Raw genomic sequence first — 13,868 nt, forward strand, 5'->3', positions numbered from 1 at the left:
GTCGCACCGCTGCAGCGGATAGCCACTCGCCGCTACAACCCACGACATTGCGACTTCGAGTCCCTATCTGTCACCCATCCTTGCACATTTAGTTGTAGATGGTGGTCGGCCCCTTAATTCCGTCGTAGCGAGCCTAGTTTGCCCGACGTAATCCCCTTATACCGTCGGCCACCGCGCCGGCGCGCGCAAGGGTTTCTAGGGACCTGCCCGTGGTGAGGACGAAAATAACTGAGGGCGTGGTCGTAAAGCCACCGCCGATAGGAACAGTACACATGGTAGTCGTACTATTACCTCGAAGCTCGGAGGCTTCTCTGCAAAATCGCCGTGGCGCGCGGTCGTGCCCACGCTGGGCTGCTGGGCCGAATGGTTGCCATCGGTCCTTTTTCCTTTTCTAAGTATTTTCTAATTTAGTTTCTAAGGCAAACTTGTAAATTCAATAGAAATTTGTGTAGTTGACCAAAAACTATGAAACCAATTTTGTTAAGTTCCTAAAATCATGATCTATCTGCTAGTATATTTTGTCCACATAGTTTTATAATATTTTTAGGAGTGATCTAATTAATTTAAGATGCTTGATATTGTTAAGATATAAACTTAAAGGAATTTTTGTGATAAATTGGTGATAGTGTTCGCTCTAAAACTTTCACAGTAAATTCCTAACATTATTAGGTGTTTATTGTAATTTTTGTAGCTCCATAATAATTAGTTTGCTAAGGTAGCTAAATGAGCCCTAGTTCAAAAATATATGTTTAATCAATAAAATGCTAAAACGCCTTGGGATTTTAGAACTAAAACATTTTTTCGGAGGCGAAGCCTTACTTGACGATGTGGATACATAGACTAGTACGTTAGTCATTAAAGCTAGCTTGTTAGATTGCGGAGCGTAATCATATTTTAGAGTTGTAGTTGCCGTTGATTATTTACATCTCTGCGTTGCATCCACGTATATCATAATAGGAACAACAATAGATCATGGAGATGATCAGAGTAGCGAAAAGGATGTTGCCTTGATAATCATGTCACCATGATGGAATGCTAACTTTTGGTTATACCTTACCCAGGCAAGCCCCGGTGCATAACCCTACTATTCTGCACTTTAATTTATGCTTGTGCATTAAGTTTTGAGGAGTTGAATGAAACAACTTGCATATATATATATATATATATATATATATATATATATATATATATATATATATATATATATATATATATATATATATCCTTACCCTATGAGTCCTACTAGTATGTCAGGATCGTGTAGATTGCTATGCTATAGGATTCGGTAGAAGTCGAGTGATTACCTGTCACTCGCGAGAGATAGAAAAGATACTATTGTTGTTATTATATTACTATCATATGGAAAATATATGAATGATAATTGAAGACCGGGTGGAATGGTACTTTGGATCTAGACTTGGTTAGGTATTCGAGCGAGGCTCGGATTGCATTTTTCCACCTGTGTCGATTGAGGACCGTCCGTTGCTGTGGATGGTAGTTAGGTCATAGACTTATTATCCTGAGCACATACTTGCTTATGGGAGCGGGAAGGCTCGTTATGCTCTTGTCGTGGGTTTTGGCTCTTTCTGGACCGACTGATTGGAGGCGGAGAAAGATAGAGGTCTAAGCACCATACTAAGACCGAAGTGTGGGGGCTTGGAGTCCAAGTTTGGACTGGGACCTAGACCCTATGATAGGAGTGCAATGGGTTAGTCTTGTTTGTGCCTGGGGTACAAACGGGGCGTGTGTTTCAGGGTACCTAGCTGGGATACATTGATTTATGAATCGTCGTTTCTGTGAGACGATACGAGTTGGCTATGGTCTAGCACCGTAGTAAGAACTGGGACTTGAAGGTGATAAAATAGTTCTAATTGCTTACCACTTGCTTGAAAGTAGCATATGTGCTTACATAGAATGGTTAGTTAATGAACTAATAATGACTGCTAATAAAATTTAATATAAGGACGCACATTTAGTAATGCTTCCTCAGATGCAATAACCCACAAGCCAAATAAGCATTGCATATCCTTGGAGTCTTTTATTTTCCTTCTATTGGGTAAGTCTTGCTGAGTACAATCTAGTACTCAGGGTTTTATTCCCCCTGTTGTAGGTGATCGGAGAATACTTAGAGCTGACTCTTGTGTGTGGAAACCTCCTGGTGGGCTCAGAGAGGAATCATTTCACGCTACGACCGTAGTGTTTTATTTATAACCCTCACCAAAGATTTTTATAAGAAAAGATGTAAAATCTGCTAGCATCTCTGGTATAAAATGTCAACTATGTTAATGCTCCACCATATCATTAAATTAATCTTTGCTTTCTCTGTAACTCTGATAACATTGTTATATTCTGTTGTTATAATCTATTGAGGTAATATTCTACTACTGTAATAAAGTGAGGTAAGAAATGACTTAAGAATGTTGTAAGCTTTATTCTCTCGTTTATGATCCTGATAGAAAAATGTGGATTTTCGAGTTCTCCCTTTGGGTGTGCTCGACGAAACTACGTAGTTTAGTGTCATCTCTTGAGTACTTAGTGTCTAATGGAAGACAAGTACTCCTGGGAGGCATTAGATTAGGCGGTTCTACCACACATGACAATTTTAGTAATGTAAAGACATGTAAGTAATTGCATATCTATAAATACTCAAAGTAAAGAGATGGTTAGGAATACGGCGATGTTCGCAAAGTATTGCCCTCTCTTGATCCACGCAAGGACCAAGTGCTCTCTACGGGTTGATTATTTGTCACTCTGGCACAGTGAATCACCTACCACCATTTACATCATGACTTGGGTCTCTCACAATCGCCACCGAGAGATCACCAAGCTCCTCAGCGCCACCAAGTCATATAGGTGATGTCGATCCTCAAGAGTAACAAGCACAAACTCTCACTTGATCTAAACAAATCTAATAAAGAAGGTGGATGCACACTTGCTACTCCCTAAACACTAATGTAGTCCTTAGTTTTGCAATTAGCAAATCACAGTCACTTCACTAAGCTTGAACTCTCCCTTTCTCCAATATGTGTAGCACACTGATGTGAATGGCAAGAGAGGTGCCATGGCCGAGATGGTGGCGTATAAATACTCCCTACTACAAGAACTAGCCATTACTGCTTCAAGAACTTAGAATGACTTTGCAAAACCCACGTGTGCCACATTAGTCACAATAATTATGTCGTCATTGATCGTCAAAATCGAATTATGGACCTAGATGTTTTCAATATGATCTTAAAAAGAGCTGTAGGCTATTATTTATGTTCTATGCGGGGACTGAACATTTTATATAATATTCTCGTGATACATTTATACTTGAACGCAAGAAGTGATTGCAAACATAAGCTAGAATCGTTCTGACAGGCCACTAGTGGTCAGTGGGAAGTCCGCAAAAGTTTGATATCCCCGTAGAATAGACCAACTGGAATTAGCAGCCAAACGGCAATGAAATTTTTTTTTAGCAGTTTTGAAAATGGAGTAGGTCGCTTTCTGGTGCTACACTTTCGGCAAACAGACCTTTCTGAGATGTTCTTTGTTGTTTCGATGCCGATGTAGTGCACCAGAAGCAAACAAAATAAGTCTTGCAGTGCAGGAATAATCGAGGGTGAATTGTGAGGGGACGGGGACCCATGCATCTGACTCAATGTTTGCTTAAACTTATTAGCCTAGCTTATCAGGCATGGAATAATATTTTTCTCTCACAACAAATCAGCTTCAGTCGACTTATCAACCGCAGAAACCATAAGGCGAACCGTGTTGGGACGTTTCGAGGCTATAAGTGACGACAAATAGTCTTCTTGTACTGTAGGTGCCTTTTTAGTTTGCAGTAAATTCATTTCTATAGTACTGATTCAGAAAATTCGAAGTGGTTCATTGCAATTTCTGACCTATTCTCGCATCAGGATGAAAGGTTGACAATATATCTATACAAATATTCTTTCCATTTCAAATATTTGACGTTATAAAAATTTTAAGATAGACTAGTCTATAGGGAAAAGGTGCTGATAGACCTATGCATTATAGATGTTTCGCACCACAATTACAACGCGTCGTATGCAACCATGCCGATTTGCTGCACTGAATAGAAAATTGGGCCATGCATTGTGGTTTTTTAACAATGCTAGAACATCAGTATTATGGGATGGAGATGGACTAGTGTGTGGTCTTGGTAGCATGGAGATGGAGTGGCAAAGGCCGACATGTGCCCTATCCTTGTTTGGGACTCACTAGTCAAGAGAAAAGCCATAGGAGATCTACCATGGCATGTGATGTCCGGGCATGGAGACCCCTTGGATTAAAAATTTCAAACAACACCCTATATCAAATTTAATAAGGATCTAAATGACGTATAGACCCTTATTAAATTGGATAAGTGTGTGGACTTGAGATGACACTTCGAGAGTTTTAGGAACTTGGATGACACTCTAGAATAAGTTTAAAGATTAAAAATGAATTTTAAAAGTGCCAGGACAAGTTTAAGGATTAAAAATTAATTTTCAAAGTTCAGAACACAAATAACACCAGTGATAAGTTGCTCGTGTACTTTACTCAAAGTAAAATATTACGCGTCACGTACGCTACCAACAGAGAACAGAGACAGTTGTGCATTTACACACACACAAAAAAAAAGACAGTTGTGCAAGTTCTTTACGGCAATCAGCGCAGTAAACTTAGCCTGACTTAGATCATATAGAAAGCACGTATCTGCTGCTTTCAAACCAAATCGGTGGATGCGCAACTGACTATCTGAATCGATTCGATCGATCAAGAAACAAACAGAATTGTTCATAAAAAGGAAAAAAATAACACCGCATACAAATATGGTAGAATCGAATGGAATTCCGATGGCTCTAGTTTATTCTCCGTAGCTAATCACAGTGAACCAGACTTTTTGCACACCACTCATGTCCTCTGGGGCCTAAAGATTCCACGTAAACCAAAAGGAGGAATTGTTAGAAAGCATCCCTTTAATTACAGCTGCAGTTGCAATAATCAGCAGATCCTGCCACCATCACTCGCAAAACAAAGCGCGCAGCTCACAGAAGAGTATGCTATGCATTCAAAGCCCCTGACCTATTCTTCCACTCCTGATCATAACACCGCCACTCGTTATCGGCATTCGGGCGGAGATTGCACGATAAAACAGTGCATTTCAATCCCACTCCTAGTAGTGCAACAGACGTCCCAGTGAACTGATTTGGAGGACACTCACCATTGTACCTTGTTTTTCAAAGGGCATCGACGCGGAGTAGTTGGGAGACTTTGTTCCCTAACTACGCCAGCCATTTTGCTTCTTGGCCTCAAATGTGGCTCCATCGTTCAGCATGTCCCGGGCATCGGTTTCCATGCCAAGCTTTGAAAGAGCAAGGGCTTGGAGGTAGAAGGCTGTAGGCCACTCGGGCATGCAGACCTGGGCCTGCATAGCGTTCTGTAGAGCAAGCTCTGCTTGCCCATTCATCAAATAGGAAAAACTGCGCCTAGCAAAAACTGTAGCTGAAGGCGTCGACATCATTGCAACTAGCTGCATTAGAGCAAACAGGCTGTCATATAAGCTATAAATACAATGTTTCGGGGGTTTTGATCAAGAGTAAGGAAGTAAAATTGTGTTGTGTGTGTTGCTAAGTACTTGAGCTAACTGGGCAAGGGCCCAACCACTTAAGAACCAGTTTGAGTTTTTGACAGTTACATCAGATGACTCTTTCTGTGATAGTCTCCTAACATAATTACGCAGAAATGGAGAAGAACAGGGATGTTGATACCTTGGAGTAGTAGTCAATTGCAGTCTTAAAATCCTTATCTCTAAATGCAATGTCACCAAACTTCTTTGTGTTCAGCATCTCTTGCACTTGCTGGGTCCATTCTTGAAAGGATAACTTCAGTTTTTAAACATGCACAAGACGAAATACACTTATCTTAAAAAACAAACAAGTAGGACTTCATAATTTCAAAATACTTGAGCAAGTGCAGACACAAATAAAAATATTTGAAAGTACACATCAGATTTTGCACACACAATGAAATGTGAAGGCAAGTCCAAAGTCTAGTCAGCATTACAATCTCCTGAATTAAATACTGATAAAATGTGTTGTTATCCATGCAAAATTATTTGCCTTTCAGACAAACCATGATGCAATTTATATAAGATAAGTCCACTTCTCTGCATAGCCAAGAGAAAACGTCACATATACACATTTCAGTCTAAATGCAAATGATGAGCCACAGCGTTTCTTCTTTCTTCTAACAATGCAATGATGCAAGGGTCGGAGTGGAAGGAACAGTGAGGAAAGTTCATCACAAATTGATGGCACAAGTCAGATGCAGCATAAATTTGATTGTTGGTTACCTCGTTTTCTGCACCCTCATCATCTTTATAACCTGTTTTGAGCAAAATATCATGCACCGCCGAAAGATCCATACCAGCGCAGGCCTTCCCAAGTGGAGAATAAATGGTTGGCAGTACTGATGTGGCTTTTGTAATACCCATGAAAACATGTGATGCAACCTGCATTAGGTTTCATCACAGGAATAGACGATGTTACTAGAAGCAATGAAGGGGGATGAACGGCAGGAAAAAGGTGCTCTAGCTACTCACCTCCTTTTGTTTCTGAAGAGGACCAACAGAAGACAAAAGATACTTTATGTTTGGTCTATCCCTAGATTCAAATTGCAGACACTTTGAAGCAAGATCAACCAATTTCGAAGCATCTTCATTAGCATACTGCCCTTCTAAGGAGGAATCCATCAGCAACAGTATATTCTTTCCCCTTATTAAATCTAGGGCCTAGAATTCCACACAAAAAAAAGAGATGATAACTCATTGTCATAATAAATGCTGACATATAGCAATAAACACCTAGAGCTGTTTAATGATTCTGTGGTCATTATATGTTACAGAAAAATGAAGCACCTAGCAACAGCTGTCAGTTCAAGTTCATGGTTCAAGGCACACAGCAGTCCACCATTCCAAACATTGTACCAAAAGGCAGTGTGATGCAAGGGAATTGCTAAGAGATATTCCAGAAATATATTCTTCTTGAGAAAAAGCAAATGAAGCATACATGACTAGGAGGAATGTGTTTTCCGCTCAAAAGATCCAACAGGACAGTTCCATAGCTATATATCACACTCTCCGGAATTACTCTGCCTGTCATTCAAGCACAAATTATTCAGTGCAGTCCAAAATAGCATATTGTAAACAGTACTACTGTGAATAGTGTACGAAACAATGGATGATAATCCTGCAAAGAATTTACCGTGACCCAAAAGTATGTATTCAACATTTCAACAACAATCAGGAAACAAGAAGTTTTACAATTGTACTCTCAAGAGGCATACTAGCCCACAAGAGTTTTTAACTTCATCTAACTTTTACTGATTGGGCTTATAATTAGCTCAAATGATGTACACCTGGGTGCCAACAAGGGTATTGGCAAATCAAGAATGTAATAGTAAATTAGTAACCAGTAAGCACCAAGGGGATCTTACCGGTTCGCAGAAACTCTGGTGGAGTGTAAGCCAGGTTAGTACTATAACTTTTTCCATCACGGCTGTTCTTCATTAATCCAAAACTTGACAAGCGCGGATCACCTTCCTGATAGGGAATAGAAATTGATTACAACAGGTGAGGTATTCTGTAGGCAGCTACAATAATCAATTACAACAGGTGAAAAATCATGTAGGCAACTAGAGATGACAGTAAAATTTTCCAAAGTAAACCTTACAGGTCAAAAAATGGTTTTCACAGATGAAGAAAATGTAGTTATAATGAAAGAGCCAGCAGAACAAAAAAATGTAGTAAAAACTAGAAGCTGTCAACAAACTTGTTGTGTACCTCATCAAAAAGTACTCTATAAGCATTCAAATCATGATAGATTTTCCTGTTCTCGGCATTGCAATGGTCAAGAGCTTGCGCAATGAAATATGCAACCCTCAGCCTCATTTCCCATGGTAACGGCTGCTTATCCCCTGAACAAAAAGGCAGTGCACAGCAAAGTCAATCAAGGGAGACAAGGTGGACAGGACACACCCATCTAGTCAGGTCAAATGCAGCAATGGTGAAGGACATAAGGTGCATTAAGTCATTGTGTTAATGCAGAGGAGATTGAGATTCACGGTTGGTGTGATCCGCCCACGAGGATCATCATCAAGTACGTCACCATAGACGACACAACTCCAGCCCGCAAGGCCCGTATATAACAGAAAAAGGCTGGAGTACCCCTAGCAAGTGGACAGGGATAGGGAGGGATTGGGGGAGACCCCGGAGAGCACGTACAGTGGAAGAGATGCTTGGACAGGGTGTCGTTGGGCATGTACTCGGCGACGAGCAGCCTCTCGTCACCCTCTGCGCAGCAGCCGATGAGGTTGACGAGGCGCTTGTGCCGCACCTTCCCCACGCCCGCCGCCTCCGCCTGCAGCAGCAGCAGCAGCAACACTGCATCACATTGCGAGATCCAGGGCCGGGAGGAAATCACACGTAGCAAGCAACGGCAAAACCATACGAGGAACTGCTGCGGGTCAGGCCAGGAGAGGCGCGAGAAGCGCTTGACGGCGATGAGCCGGCCGCCGTCGAGGCGGCCGCGGTAGACGGCGTTGGGCGCCTTCTCGCCGCTCTCGGAGACGATGAGGTCGGCGCTGAATCCCTTGGTGGCGGCGCGCAGCTCGGCCAGCGCGAACTCCCTGAACACCGGCACCGCGCGCTTCACCGCCTCCTTGTCGTCGCCGTCGCCTCCCCCGTCGGCGCCGCCGTTCGCCGCCTCTGCCATTCGATTGGACACAGCAAACCAGACGCAAGCAAGCAAGCGCCGCAGATTAGATGGATTCGGCGGGGTTAGGGTTTAAGCGGCGGCGGGGGCGGGGGCGGGGGCGGGGGCGGGGGCGGGGGCGTGAGGCTTACCGGGATCTGCAGGCTTGTCGGCTGGGAGCGCGGCGGCGTCCTTGGGCGGCAGGGGGCCCGCCACCTTGGACTGGAAGCACCCCATGGGCGGGAATGGAGATCTAGGATGCTTAGCGAAGCAAGAGCGATATGGTCAGTGGGAATGGGAGTGCGAGAGCGTGCGCTCAGCCCTGCTCCAGTCCAGCGCGGGGGAGCGTGGAATGGAGCAGCAGAAGTGAGCTCGTGAAGGTGGGGAGGCGGCAGGGCAGGAGGCAGGGCTCCGAGAGAAGCGCGGCAGCACACAGGGGTGGTGGGGATCCGGTAGGTGCGCCCGCAACACCAAGCATCCCCACCTCCGGCTTTCTTTCTTTTTATATAAAATTGAAAATAAAATAAAAAAACAAATCTCGCCCTAGTACTTTTTTCTAAAATAAATTTCGTATAATTTAGGTCTCGTTTAGATTTCAAGTTTTTTCACTCTCTCTTCATCACATCAAATCTTTGGACACATGCATGGAGTATTAAATGTAGATAAAAAAATAACTAATTACATAGTTTGATTATAAATTACGAGACGAATCTTTTGAGCCTAGTTAGATCATGATTAGATAATAATTGTCAAATACAAACGAAAGTGTTACAGTGCCAAATACTTGTCAAATACAAATGAAAGTGCTACAGTATCAAATACTGATTCCTAACCCCAATCTCGTTTCGTCTGATTGAAACCAAACGGTTTCCCATGAAAAATCAGAGAGGGTGTAGTGTCTTTTGTTAATCATCTTCTTCACAACAGAGTCGGAGAGCAATGGGCTAAGGGACCAAGGGGACGAACGGCATTGGCATGCAGCTTTGGGGCCCGTTTGCCTTATAATCCATATTATTTGGTTTATTTTTTTAACTGAAATAGTATTTTTCTCTCCTAATAAATCAGTCGAAACAGTATTTTCTCTCACAATAAATTAGTAGGAACAGTATTTCAACTTATTTTTCCAGTGCAGCGAACGGAGCCTTTGGGCTCATGTTCCATGGACGCAACGAGTTTGGTGGTATACGAATTTTAAGAGAAACAAGTTGGTTTCTACAGCTGATATGTTAGCTGATGCTGATTTATTATGAGAGAAAAATATTGTTTCATGGCTTATAAACAGTTTTAGCGAACAGAGCCATAAAGTTGACAACTGCATTTTTTTCCGTTCGCGTGCCCTTAAACCCGGCTTAATCCGCTTATTTTTTCATTCGGAATAGGGTTTTTCTCTCACAAATTCTCCTAGCATTCCTCGAAACCATCCATCCAGATTCCTCCATAATTCAGACGAGCGAACATACCCATATTTCTTATTCGGATCATTGCCGAACGTATAATCATTTCGAGAAGCATAACCGATCTACTAGGAGTATACTGTATATGTCAACCTATGACCACGTATAGGAGGAGTACCAAAGTTCCGATCCTGAGGCAGTGTTCGGCTGGCTGGTTGGCCGGCTTATTTGTACTGTTTCACACTGTACCTACAGTACTTTCCTCTCCTGCGCTGCCAGCGGCCACAGCCCGAACGGCTGGCTTACCCAGCAGCCGAAGCCTTCTTTTTACTGCGGGAGATGATGCAAAGCTGCGTTAATGAGTATTCCGTACTCCTACGTACAGTAATCGGCAGCAAGCAAAACTTGCAAGGCCTGCAACAGTGCACACAGCGCACGAGCGAGCCGGCAGCGGCAGCAGGGGCGCAGCAGCATGCAGCCATGACCGCCCGCGTCCGGGTTCGCCAGCCAGCCAGCCACGAGCCGGAGCCATCGATCAATCGATGCCATGCCAAGGACCACACGCGTCGCAAACGTCGCTGTCGCAGCTCGACACGTGGGCTTCCTGCGCGGCCCCACCGTTGCCTCCACCGGCGGAGGCCCACCCGTCAGGGGCGACGCGACGCCACTATGAGCGGGCCCCACAACCTGTGGCTTCCGCGCCACATTCAAGTTAACTCGGCGTCCACACTAGCAGCGCTGGTTCGGCGATTGGCCTTTCTAGTGATTCCGAACCACAGGGGGCACCAAATACCGTTACTACGTAGACTCGGTGCTTGTTTGCTGGGATTACTAAAAAATAGCGGCTAAAATTAGCATCTATGGATCCAAATAGATCTATTAATTATTAACTGGAGAGCTGCTTACTATTAGTTTCATTAGCAAGTTAGGAATTGTTAATATGTGCTAATAGTTCATATACACCTTCAAAACTCACTATCTAACCTCTGTTAGGTGGATCTAAAATTAGCAGTTAGGTAACTAATTTTTAGTGTTAATGGATCCAAACATGCTTTTAATTCACTGTGCTTCAATTTGATTATCCTTACCTACGAAGGTTTGAGGTCTTTCAAAGGATTATCTTTACCTAACACGAGGTACTGCTGCTTTGGAGTATTTAACAAATCAAATTCCGCCACTAATTGGGCCTCCGGGTTGTACAAGTATATCATTTGGTCAAGATTGGGGGGGCCTGCTTTGATTCCTAACTAGAGGGGCAAAGGCTGGAATTATTTTATCTAAAATCCTCCGGAAATTAGGTAGTATACCTTTATCTTAAAAATAATTGGCATCGTGGAGTTTTCACATACTTCCTTCGTCCTAAATAAATCAACTTTTGAAATTATTCTAAGTCAAACAATTTTAAACTCGATCAAATTTATAGAAAAGAGCTAGAATTGTTTTATCTAAAATACTCCGAAAATTTGGTGTACTACCTTAGTCTTAAAATACTTGGGATCATAGAATTTTCACATTTATTAAGGAAGATGTAAAATGATCTTGGTTGCCCTCTATTAGTGAGCTCCTGTTGTGTTCTTAGGTATACATCATTCGAAACCCTCAATTAACAACTTATTTGGATCCATAGCTACTAATAGTTAGCTAGCTAATAGGTTAGCTAATTTTTTTGAGGGCTAATAGGTTAGCTAGTTGGGCATGCAGCTAACAATTAGTTAAAACTATTAGCTAGATCTATTTGATCTAAAGAGCTAATTATTAGCAGCTAGCTATTAATATTGGCTGCAACAAATCTTTGGAGTATTATTAGCAGCTAACTATTAATATTGCCCACAGCAAATTGCTAGTTGGGCATGCAACTAACAATTAGCTAAAACTATTAACTAGACCTGTTTGGATCTAAAGAGCTAATTATTAGCAGCTAACTATTAATATTGGCCGCAGCAAATCTTTGGAGTATTTATTAACAATCTTTTAGTTCCATTATGTATCCATGTGACAAAACATTATTTTTAATAATTCTTATAAACACTTAAATGCCAATTATTTTAGGACATGCGAAGTAATTCCTTTTAAATTTCTAAGCTCCACAAAGTAAATCTTTTTTAAAATTTGTTTTCTACGCTCTAAACAGACCGGTAACATTAGATTTTGCCAATTTACATGATTTAGAGCAACTTCAATAGACTCTTTATATCCTTCTTAATTGATATGAATATAGATTTTAGTAAAAGGTGTCCTCCATTGGTATCTTTAATTAGATCTCCAAATATAACAATCCTCTATTCTGGATTTCTTGCTAGCTAAATATAGAGAGCGAGGCTAGCTCTCTGAGTGCGTACAAGATATGGAGAGATTGTTGGAGGGTGAAAAGATATAGAGGACGATTTTTATTCAAGTAGCTCTCAAAATGACAATTTAGAGGGAGTCTAAGAAAAACTCTTGGACACATCCTTATTTAGAGAGTCATTTAAATAAAAATCGCTCTCTATATGTCTCTTCACCTCCAACTATTTTCCTATAACTTGGTGCATACCTTAGAGCACTTCTAAGAGACTTTCTGTATAGCTCTTTATTACAGAATTTAGAAAACAAACAAAAATGCTCTAGTAGACTCTCTAAATCACTCTTTATATTTTCCCTCTTCATCAAAACCACCCTTCTCGCTCTTCATTTTTAGAAAGGCTACATGGCTCTCTAGATGCAATATTTGATAGTTTTCTCATGATTTTTCCCATAAGAAAAAAAATGATAAGCTATTAAAGTATAGAGAATAAAAATTGAAGAGTCTGTTTGAGACACAAGAGATATAGAAAGAGGATATTTGTTAGATGATTCTCTAAACAGAGAATTAGAGATTGAAACTTATAGAGGTTTTGGAGTTGCTCTTAGAGAGTTAATTTTGCTCTCTGTATTTGGCTAGCGAGAAACTAGAAATAATTAATGAAGACTTTTTTCACCAAAATCTTTATTTTCTATCGATACATAATATAAAGAGACTATTGAAGTTGCTCTTAGCGCAACAGAAAAAAAAAAGGTCAACATAATTAGCCAAATTTACAAAAGAGGCTGTTAAAATTAGTTGAAAAGCAAGTTCTTCCGCACACGAGAAGCTGAGGGCCGTGGTTAGCTGGTTGCCAACTCAGTAAAATTGATGAGGTCAACCAGATTACAAAACCGAGGCTCGAGAAGTCGAGTTTGCACTTTGCAGCCTTGCAGAGGATCCTAGGTGATAATGCGAACCTAGCAGCTGGTACATCATCGTGGTAATGCACTTTCGCGTATGGTGATGATACAAGCTACAGCAGGTGGGTCCCATGCCCAATCAGCAGGGGCAGCCACATCCGCTGCCATGGTTATCACCTTGACATGATGTCATGATGCGCAGAGCAAAGGCGCATCATGACACCACAACAATCACCATGACCTCCTGTCTCGGCAGAAAAGAGGTCAGACTTTGGCCTTCTGGCCATGCATGTGTCGTCTTGCACGTACGATATCATTATTACAACAGTTTTAACTCAACAATTCTCGGAGTAAGGGCCTGTTTTGGAGTGGCCGTCCGGCTCCTTGCTACAGGTAAGAACATCGCTGCACAGTGCTGCTGCGTAGGGAGCCGGAGCCGCAGGAGCCGGTGTCAAACACTGCCTAAGAAGGCCCCGTTTAACAACATTTACCATCCTATTGGTGCTAGCTCCTTTTGTAACAAGAAACTAAAGTCAAGTTTCACAAGAAAGCA

At 41.9% G+C, this 13,868-nt stretch overlaps 1 protein-coding gene across 1 annotated transcript; it reads right to left on the reverse strand.

Annotated features, from left to right (window-relative positions):
• Window positions 1–4,733: 4,733 nt before the first annotated feature.
• LOC136539909 (serine/threonine-protein kinase BSK2-like) lies at window positions 4,734–9,195 on the reverse strand. Its single transcript, XM_066531897.1, has 10 exons — window positions 8,891–9,195; window positions 8,496–8,752; window positions 8,270–8,405; window positions 7,829–7,962; window positions 7,483–7,588; window positions 7,056–7,141; window positions 6,590–6,778; window positions 6,341–6,499; window positions 5,757–5,870; window positions 4,734–5,518 (listed from the first exon to the last, which is right to left on the reverse strand). The coding sequence occupies exons 1-10, from the start codon at window positions 8,973–8,975 to the stop codon at window positions 5,267–5,269; spliced, it is 1,518 nt and encodes a 505-aa protein (XP_066387994.1). The 5' UTR covers window positions 8,976–9,195; the 3' UTR covers window positions 4,734–5,266.
• Window positions 9,196–13,868: the final 4,673 nt, after the last annotated feature.

The sequence above is a fragment of the Miscanthus floridulus genome, chromosome 1, assembly GCF_019320115.1.
Source record: "Miscanthus floridulus cultivar M001 chromosome 1, ASM1932011v1, whole genome shotgun sequence".
Taxonomy (NCBI): Eukaryota; Viridiplantae; Streptophyta; class Magnoliopsida; order Poales; family Poaceae; genus Miscanthus; species Miscanthus floridulus.

Excerpts from the sequence above, each read along its gene's own strand:
- LOC136539909 (XM_066531897.1), bottom strand. The coding sequence starts at position 8,975 with ATGGGGTGCTTCCAGTCCAAGGTGGCGGGCCCCCTGCCGCCCAAGGAC. Across the intron at positions 8,753-8,890 it reads CGACAAGCCTGCAGATCCCG|AGGCGGCGAACGGCGGCGCC; the intron begins GTAAGCCTCACG and ends ATCGAATGGCAG. Across the intron at positions 8,406-8,495 it reads CTGACCCGCAGCAGTTCCTC|GCGGAGGCGGCGGGCGTGGG; the intron begins GTATGGTTTTGC and ends CTGCTGCTGCAG.